The 10,634-nt window shown below is 22.6% G+C and overlaps 1 protein-coding gene across 1 annotated transcript; it reads right to left on the bottom strand.

The window, feature by feature from the left end:
- Positions 1-1,412: 1,412 nt before the first annotated feature.
- On the bottom strand, positions 1,413-9,961 carry LOC113557110 (CDK5 and ABL1 enzyme substrate 2). Its single transcript, XM_026962422.1, has 11 exons — positions 9,734-9,961; positions 8,308-8,714; positions 8,097-8,236; positions 6,839-7,025; positions 6,640-6,769; positions 4,569-4,678; positions 3,877-3,983; positions 3,656-3,771; positions 2,983-3,089; positions 2,681-2,885; positions 1,413-1,750 (listed from the first exon to the last, which is right to left on the bottom strand). Exons 2-11 carry the CDS (start codon positions 8,688-8,690, stop codon positions 1,610-1,612), a joined length of 1,626 nt encoding a protein of 541 aa, XP_026818223.1. The 5' UTR covers positions 8,691-8,714; positions 9,734-9,961; the 3' UTR covers positions 1,413-1,609.
- Between the last annotated feature and the right edge of the window lie 673 nt (positions 9,962-10,634).

The following is a 10,634-nucleotide window of genomic DNA, read 5'->3' as shown; positions in this document are numbered from 1 at the left end:
AATCTAAAATTATTAGATAAAAATAGAAATTATGTAAAGCCACAAATTACAACATTATAGTAGAGCCTTGTATGGTGTATGTGGTATGTAGGAAGCTAAATAATATAATGAAATCATAGGATTTATAAACAAGTCATCTTTATTATGGTGTTGTACATGACTATATAAGGTGACAAGGTGTAACTAGACTTATTTAACAAACTTCCACTACAAATGTTACTATATTTGTTAAATAGTCCTGTTACACTCTGTATGATAAAACTTTTAGGTCTATTACTGCAGCAGACTCTTATTTAAACTGATTTATTATTATTTAATATTTATTTATTAATTTTAAATAAAAAATTTGCTTTAATAAATAATTTAACTTTTTTTTATTAATATTTTATATATACATATTATTTGATGACTAATGTAAAAAGTTAATTTTTTTTTTATATAATTGGTTTAGTTTAGTAAGACTTTACACTAAAAATTTAATTCAAATATTTCTTTCTAAGTATTATTGTTGCTCATTTTTAGAATTTAGATAATGACACTGAATATAATTATTTGTAGTATTACACTATATAAAAACCTAATTTTTTGTCATACTGGCAAAAAGGATATTTTTAATGTTTTCTTATAACACAATATATTAGTTTTTTTATTCTGATCGATTAAAATATATATAACTTTAAATTATATGATAAAAATGTATTTAAATACTAGTAAAAACTATAATTATTGTTACATTTTTAAAATTTAGATGTTTTGCTTTCTATTTAGATGAAGAACATATATAGCTATATAAATTATTTATTGCAACATTTTTTGACTTATGCATATACATAATAACCATATTAACGAAATCAATTGTTTCCTTAGAATAAAATGCTTAGTTTAAATATAATCTAATCAATCAAATCAGACAAGCAATAATAAAAAAAAAAGAAATCACACTTATATACTAAGTTGTTGTATCTCAATAAAGTACATAAATAGTTCACGCTAAGTTATTTCTTCATTTAATTACATTGATGCAAAATTACCTTGATATTATACTAAAAGGTAAATTGTATTTTTTTGTCTTGTTTTGTGTGAGAAGTTGAGCTTTTACATGGCAAATGCACACAAACAAAGTTCATACCATTTTTTTTTTTTACAGTATGATCTCTGTATACATGTATTTACCATATTTTACATATAAATGACAATGATTAAAAACCATAATATAACATCCATTCATAAACTATTATCATTGTTCGATACTATTTTTTTAAATACTTATAATAAATAAAACAATATTATTTTTTTTCTCAACTATATAATAAATAATGATAATACTTGTAACATAAAAATAATCAACATAAAAAAAAAAAAAATTGGTAACAATTTGAAATATTATTCAGAATTACTATTTAAACATAGAATTATAAATTAAATTACAATTATAACTCAAGTTAATCAAATAATGTATACAACAAAAATAAATAACATGTATAATGCATACCACAGTCATAAAAGTGTTGCAAACAAAACATTTAATTTAAAGTAGTTAGATTTATTCATGCTAATATATTCCACTATTTCACTCAATTCTAAATTATCTAGAGTTAAATATTCTATGTCATGACTCCGACAATAGTCGCTGATAATGAGGCATTATCTCATGAGTAGGTATATGAAGACCAAACTCTAGGGCTACTAATACTCCAAACTCAGAAACCATTAAATCTTTTCTGCTTAATCGAAATACTATTTCAGTTCTCTGAAAAAATAAAAGTAAATAATATATAATTAAAAGTTGTTACTAACTATCATACTGATATGCAAATATTATATAGATAGGATATGATATAGACTAAAGTAAAATTGGTAAGTATAAAATTAAAAGAAATAACTAATATTAATAAAACAAAATTAAATCAATAAAGTCAGTAGGTTTATGTTGAACTTATATTTAAAACTAGAGCTATGAATTAAACATTTTTATTAAGAGGACATCATATCTGCATGTTTTTTTTTTATGAACGTAAAACATAGCGAATTTGCATTTAGTGGAATCAATTTTATGCTGTTAGCTATGATATTAGTTAATTTTCTATTATCAAACTGAATGGTAAAACTATTATCTAGGGAAATTCATAGGCTTTTATTGATATTTTAATTTTTAAATGAGTTATGAGAATTTTAAACTTTTAATATTTTACATGACTATAGCTTACTTAAAAATTAAAATATCAATGAAGGTCTATGAGATGCCCTAGAAAATATTATTATCTTTAAGTTTAATAATAGGTGAATTGACTCTAATATTAAAACTAACAGAATACATTGATTCTGCTGAACACAAATTTGCTATGTTTTGCGATTGTAAGACAGAGACAACACATGCAGGTATGATGTTCTTTTAAAAGTTACATCTACATTTGTTTCAGAATATCTGTTTGGATATTGTTGTTTTTAATTTTTTGCGCTAAGAATGTTTTTAAATGATTTATGACCAATTTCAACTTCTGAATGAAATTTAATGGCATGTAATACTTTAATTCACAGTCTTATTTATAACATTATTTTGGACATAATTGCTAAGTTATATGAGCTTAAATATTATTCCATCATATTAAGTAAATAAATAACAATAAAAAAGATAAGAAATCATCAAAATATTATGAGGTTTAATGATAAAGTAACCTACTTCAATAAGATTAGTTAATGGTTCACCCTTCATATCATTTAACTTTGCAGACAAGATAATACATGCTCCGGCACATAGCTTACGATTTTCTTTATTAATCAAGCTTTTAACTAATAATCTTTCAAAAAATACATAGGCCTGTGCTATAGTTAGCAAGTCTGAAGTAGCATCTGGTTTAGTAATTTTACGCATTTCTCGTTTAATACTGAAAAAAAAGATAAAAATTTAAATATTTAATAAACCAATATAAATTATAATTCAATGCTCATTTTTAGGTACGTTTCTAATTTAAAATTAATTACCTTCTGAGTTTACTTAATGTTAGCTCAATGTGAGGAAATTTATCTTGAAATTTATCATTTAATTCTTTTTTAAGATCAGCTGGACGCACATAATCAATAATTGATGTCTGAAATATAATATATAATATAGACAAATTTTAAACTTCTAACTAAGATTAAAAACAGCTTCAACAATAAAATATATAATACCTAATGTAACTACTTGTATTTAATAATTTTAATCCATTAACATAACCCTGACAAAGTGAAACAATTTTGATGACAAATTAAAATATTAATGTTAATTTTAAAATTTTAGCTTGTTGTAAATGATGCTTAGCAATTATTTATAATCATAAATTTGGTTTCCCATAACTCTTGCACTTGTTTCAAATATATTCATTAGTTTATTTGCCTTAATTTGGTTTTTTTGACTTGCAACAAATTTACTGGCTATCATCAGTAAGGGCATTAATGATCAATAATTATAAAAGGATACTATTCCATTGGAAAGTAATCACAATTCACCACTCACCAGTACTAAACATTGGCAAAGTACACCAATCATGGGAATATGACTTTTTTTAAAGGTACATCAATGAAATAAATGTATAGTTAAATAATACCTTAAGTAAAACAAATACTTAACAGCACATTCTAAATATACAAAATAATGAACCCTAAGTATACTTACCATGTAAGATATGAATGTTAAAAGTGTTCTATGTTTTCCAGCAAAAAACTCGGGGTCATCAAGAATGTTTGGAGAAAACAAAGCCGTTCCATTTTCCTCTTGTTCGGTATTAGTAACTAAAAATTTATATTAGAAATAAAATGTTATAAAAATAAATAATTTAATCAGAAAATGTTTACATTACATTACACAATTATTCATGATTATTAAATGTTAATTACCTTTTGTCAAATCACCTTTAGGAGGTGATGATGTCGGTTGAACAGTGCACATTTTGTAAGTACCAGATCCAATGGCTACATTATCAGGAACATCAGCTGAAATACACCTTAAACAAAATTATATATAGTTAAAAACTAAAAAGTTAATAATTATTGTTACATTTTTTCTAATAGTATTTAATGTAATTAAATTATTGATAATATACTTTTTAATATTAACAAAACAAATAATTAAAGCTATAATATAATTTATAATAACGAGAATAACTACCTCTGGTAAATAGTTTTAAGAGAGTTCAAGAAGTTAATATAAACATTAAAAATTTTTTTTAATAATTTAATGAAATTCCTATACATTTTTAAATAAATTTGAAGTGGTCTTGATACATTACATATAATTGCTCTGATTGATATTATATGTTTTATATATTTTAATACTATTTTTTTTTTTAGTAAAAATGTTTTGTGTCTAATAGTAAAATTGAGTCACAATTTTGTTTTGCAACCACTTTTTATTAATTTTTTTCTTATGTTATTAAAAACTATCTAAAAAAATAATAAATGGTAAAAATATTAAAGTTTATTTTGGTGAAAAATTTATAACTGTAATGTTAATGTGATTTGAATTTAATTTAACAATAATACAAGAATATGCTAATAATAACTACTATTTATGAATTAATTTTATTTACCTGCTTAAGGTGTGTGATTTTGACTGTATAGTATCTAACATCATATCTTCAATTGGGGTTTTGGGTTCAACAATTCGTGAAGGAATTAATAAATGACTGTATGATATTTCCTAAAAACAATTAATAAATTATTACTCGTCATAATAATAATTGGTGATTTTATAAACTAATAATAAAGGCATAATAGATTAATCAAAATGTTCAATCTAAAAATGTATTAAGAATATAAAGCAAAAAAATGTGGTCAGATTAGAAATTATAGTTAAAATACAAATAATTTAATACAGATTTAAATAATTTTGTATTATCAAATGATATTCCTCTTAGGAAACTAAGCAAAATATAATTTAAACTTAAATAAATAAATTTATTTCGATAATATTTTTTTTTAATGAATTTCATTATAAAAAAAATAAGTTAACATATAATGAGATTATTTATAATTTTTGTTAGAACTTAGAAAAATAAACCATACAAATTGTTTTAAATGTTATACTACTAGAAAGAAGTTTAAAAATTGACAAAAATTTTAGAAGTTGACTGTTTGCCAGATGAGAATTTGTTGTGTTCTAGTGTACTGTTTTCCAAAGTAACATTAATATTCATTTTTACAGCAAGCAATTTTATCGTTTTAAAACAAGACTAAATAATAAATACTTCTTTTTGTTAAATACAAAGATTATTTTTAAATCAAAATCAATTATAATTTGACATAATATAATAATAAAATTAATTTAGTTTGTACTCTTTTAGTCTTGATGTGCTGCCCAACTATATGGACAATTTACATTTTGTACAAGTACAAAATGAAATCAAGTCATTAGCATATTTACCAATAAAACTACTACAAATTTCTCATTATTGTTCCTCAAATAATTTAAAAGTTACGATGAATATAGTGGTTTCTTTATGTCCTGGACTAGTTTCACATTATTATTAAATTTAAAAGTATTAACTAAATTATAATCTAAATTTTTTTTTCAAATTATGGATTAAATTATTATTATAGATACATTTATTTTTATTTTCTATAACTAAAATAATATTTTCCTTGTTATTAGTATACAAACAACGACCTATCAAAAATATTTTATGATTTGTAGGTTGGGAAATACTATTAGTGTATTAAATATAAGTATTATAAGAAGTGAATAATTTAATTGTTGTATTGTGATAGTCAAAGTTCTTTTTGAAACATACATATTGATAACTTTTAATTCATCTTTATAACTTAATGTAGGTATGTATATTTGTATTTGTTTTTATTCTATACTCATTCTAAAATAATTATTTTATTTAGTTCAATTTAAATATTTTTATTTGTTTTTTTTTAGATTAAAGATGAATTTCTAGATTATTTATTATAATTTATAAAAAATGTATATATATTTACAAGTATATTATGCGAATAAAAACAATTGTACACTGATATCATTATAGGCATCAATGAATGTTCATGGATTGGTGAAATTGGCAGTAGGCACTAAGGAGCCAATACTCCTTAGTGCTTATTATGAAAAATATTCTAAGTCAGAGCAAGCCTACTGAAAGTTTATTACTGTGGGAAGATTAAGAATATGTATACATTTATGTTAATAATATTTCAAATTAACAAAAATTATATTGCAATGCTTAAATGCATTTTTAAACAAATCTACAAAAACTCATGATAATTATTAAATTTATTATATTTTTAGTTTGTGTAAATTCTAATTTTGTTGTTAGCTTCATAATGAAACAACGGCAAAAATATTATACTTCTTACATATTTAACCAAAAAATTATACGCTGTATCTTTATAGCTTGAAAGTATAACATAAATTATACTTAACTTAGAAACATTTTTTAAATTTATTCTCCTATAATGTTTGGTGAAATCATGAAAAAAAATATTCCAACTTAAGGAGTCCAAACCATGAAAATTTAAACTAATTATATCTAAGTATAAACTATAAATATGTCAATAAGCTTAATAATAATGGTAAATGAAAATTTATTGTATTAAAGAAAACATTAAAATAAGTATTGCCTAACAATCAAATTAATAATTAGTTTATTCTTTGAACTGTACCTGTCCATCTTTGCCTTTTTCTAATCCAAAGAGATCAAACGCATCAATTATATCATTAACAGCAGATAGGGGACGAGTTCCAGATGTTTGTCTTCTACGATTTGGTTCCTTCTTTTGCTCACATCGCACACTACAATTATATTAATTAACAAAAATAATTAAATATTTATTGAATAACTATTAAAAACGTGGTACAAACATTATGGTTCTGTTAGATCTTTTGAATGGTATTAGCGAATAAACAAGGAATGGAGTTTTCTGTGGAGTGACTAATACTAAACGTTCATTTTTGAATCGATGTTGTAATGTTGGACGTACAACTCTAATATCCATAGATTGATTCGAAGAGCTATTTTCTTGAAGCAAAGTACTAGTTTTATATAGAGCTGTAATTTTTTATACAAACTAATTAATAATTAGTTAAATGTATATTAAACAATTTTTAGTCTAGCCTAATACTTGATATTTATCTATTATTATTTATTTATTTTAAAAATTAATACATAAATTTACTTTCATGTAACATTATCTCAAAACATTTTCACTATGAATATAAATTTACGCTAACAAATTGTTATAAGAATCCATCAAAATCAATTGAAATTATAATTTAATGTGTTGTAACTTACTGTTATAAGTTTATAAATTATTATTAGAGAAAAATTATTGTATGAATTATTTTGATTATATTATGTTTTGGGTAAAACATTATTTGGCTAAACATATTCTATTATAATTGTATTTAGCTGAAGTTTAACTGAATTAATACTTGTCAAATATATCCAGGCAGATATATTAATATCTTAATAGCTAAATAAAGATATATTCTTGAGAATCTAGTAGTTGGTTTCTAAAATTATTTTTTTTATATATATATCTATTTTAAATTAAAATCAAAGTTTTAATTTTTCATAAAAATATTAATCTCCCTAGTAAATAAATATAATAACATAATTAAATAAAACAAATTTTATAACAGTTAGAACATAACCAAAAGATTACTTAGTTTAAAATAACAAATTTAAGCATTTTATTTGTAACCATTTATACCTCTTAGTAAAAATACCAAAATAATAATAATAAAAATACATAATTGTTAATAGAATTTGGTTAAAAAATATGTGAATAATTATTTGGAACACTCCACAAAATATTAAATGTAGTATTATTACAATATCATGGTTGGGTAACTTAGTTAGAGTTTTAAATATTGTGTGTAGTAAATGTATTAGTATTGTATTATAACAAGTCTGAGAAGTCTATAAGTTTAAGTAATTATAAAGAAATATTTCTAACTAGTCTTGAAATTTATAAAATATAAATATATAATCAAAAAGTAAGAAATAAAAATATTTATATATTCTAAAAAAACTGAGTATAATTAAATGTTATTGTTACTAAAAATGGTTGCTGCTTTGTAAAATATATTAAATATCTTCATAAGCATATATTTTTACCTAAGCCAAGACTTTCAGAACTGCTGAAATTTATGTTACTTTTATCATCGGACAATAAAGATTGAGGAATCATGCGTTTACGATAGTATGCTGCCAATTTTTTTGATTCCATAGTTACATCACTTCCAGTTGTGTTAAGTCTAAAAATGTTAATTTCTTTTATTGAAAAATATATTCAATAATAATTAATCACAAAAAACAACAAAATCACCTTTCGCGAAATGGTAGTCTTCCAGAACTCTTATCTGAATCCAATTCAAAAAATTTTTCAATACTATGTTTATCATTCATATTTGATTTTATTGGTGTAGATGTTAAAGACCGTGTTTTTGTCAATCTTACAGGACCATGAAATTCAATATCCATTTGTTTCAAGATAATATCATTTTCACTGAATGTATTCTCTTCATTTTCCATTCCTATGTCAGGAAGTGACGGAAACTCCATTTCAGATTTTTGATGACGATACATACTGTTTTTGATGAAAAGTAATTTGTTAGTATCCTTATGAGTGCCATCAAGTGATATATTCGTCAAAAATGACAGGGCTGCTATTCGACGACGTGAAGTATCCCCAGTTAGTGTACTCATCATGATTCAATTTTTTTTTTCAAAGTCCTGTTCACATATAATATAATATTAATAATAAATAAAAAGTTAACTATACATAGTTACAACTTAGTAAGTATCTTAAAACATAAAACACATAATATTAATCATATTATATAATTTGTTTAAAAGTAAAATTATGTGTTTAATTGATAAGTTAGATGGTATATGTAATATGCTTTAATATATCATAAAAAATAATAGTCTTAATTCGTCTATTACAAATCTTAAAAACCAAAAACAAGTCTAATGCATAAGTCATAATTTACTTTAAACATATACTATTTGTTAAAACTTGTATATTATCATAATTAATAGTCAATGATGATAATTTATTAAAATATTAATTTGTATTCAAATAAAAAATTATGAATTAAATAAAATTATGTAATTCAAATAATAGCTTTTAAAAATGATTATTTTATAATAAGATAATAACTATACTTTTACTTCTCAATAGAAAGAAAACAAAGCAATACTATATAATAAAGTATGCAAAATATTAAGAAAGTAAACTAAATTATAAAAAACATATTTTTATGTTAAATATAAGTCAAATACGAGTCAGTTTTGATTACTATTAAGATGTTCTATTATATTATACTACAACAGAACAAAACGTTCTATGTTTTATTTAATTTTTATATAATTAATTAATTTTTTTAACTATCAAAAATTTGTTTTATATTTTGTAATTAGAAAATTTGAATGATAGAGATTACCTAAAACTTACAAATCATATATTTTTATAGTTTTTAATTAAATTATAACGGTTACCTTTTTTTCATTACCCTAAGTTCATTTAATAATTCACAGTAACATAAATATAACTATGTTATTGTAAAAAAAAATGTAATTCAAACATGGTACCAATCACGAACACATTGTCACGATACATACAAGATAAATCATTTTCTAGATTAGACGTTTTACAAATAACTTTGTTATACTATGATCATTCATGGATATTAATATATTAGCTATTAATTAGTATAACTATTGGTTAACATAATATTATGAACACTTACCTATAGTTGCAACAAACTGGGTTCTTATCCAAAATTTGAAATTAAAGTCCGCATTTTTTGCTTCCAATTCACAAACGCAAGATTTCGATTGTTAAATAGATACATAACTTTTATTATTAGTGTTTATCAGACGTATAAACATATACTAATTGTTCGATTTAATACATTTTTAGTTCGATCGTTAGGTTTTGTTATTATGTCATAAATGTTGTACTTAATATTTTTATCATTTTTAAGAACACTCGCCTTCTTATCTAATCTCTGTGATGTGATAACAATAAATCAATAATCATAATAAACCAAAACCAATATTATGCTGGTTTTCGTTGTAACCTTATATTTTATACAATTGTAATACAAAATGTACGTCTCTTGTTAGTGGAATTATTGTCAAAAAATGTTCTAATAGTCGAATCTGTCAAAAATGCAAATCACAAAAATTAATATCAAGATCCTCTAAAATATATTTTCGTATCAAAGAAGAAAAATACGTCTTCAAATATCAGCGAAAAAATGTATATGTATATCAAAAATCAAAATCCCCGTCTCATAGTAATGTAGGTATATATGGTAGATACGTGTGTTCATTTGATATTTTGTATAAGTAAGTAGGTACTACTAGTACTAACCACTATCTATAGGTGTTACTAGTATTAACAATTAGGACATTGTTAGCCATGTTATGTTGTTATGTACAACGTATCTGTAATTATCTTTTAATTTAGTTGGTTTTCCGATCGGCGATCAGCACAGTAATATACAGTTATACAGATATTTCCCACAAAGCATTTTTTAACGGCACAAAATTTTTCCCCCGAAATAGGACATTTGAACATTTTCCTTCCGTGCACCAAAATCTAATAAAACTGTATATTTTATAAATTACCGTCAAAGTAAAGTA

This window comes from Rhopalosiphum maidis, chromosome 3, assembly GCF_003676215.2.
Source record: "Rhopalosiphum maidis isolate BTI-1 chromosome 3, ASM367621v3, whole genome shotgun sequence".
NCBI classification, from domain to species: Eukaryota; Metazoa; Arthropoda; class Insecta; order Hemiptera; family Aphididae; genus Rhopalosiphum; species Rhopalosiphum maidis.
Note: the sequence above shows the minus strand (reverse complement) of the source record. Positions and strands in the feature narration are given on the sequence as shown.

Bases quoted from the DNA above. Each gene is read 5' to 3' on its own strand.
- LOC113557110 (XM_026962422.1), bottom strand. From the start codon at position 8,690: ATGATGAGTACACTAACTGGGGATACTTCACGTCGTCGAATAGCAGCC. The intron at 4,679-6,639 runs GTACAGTTCAAA...AATTGTTTTTAG, and splicing joins AAAAAGGCAAAGATGGACAG to GAAATATCATACAGTCATTT. The intron at 3,090-3,655 runs GTAAGTATACTT...ATTATATTTCAG, and splicing joins TAACATTCATATCTTACATG to ACATCAATTATTGATTATGT.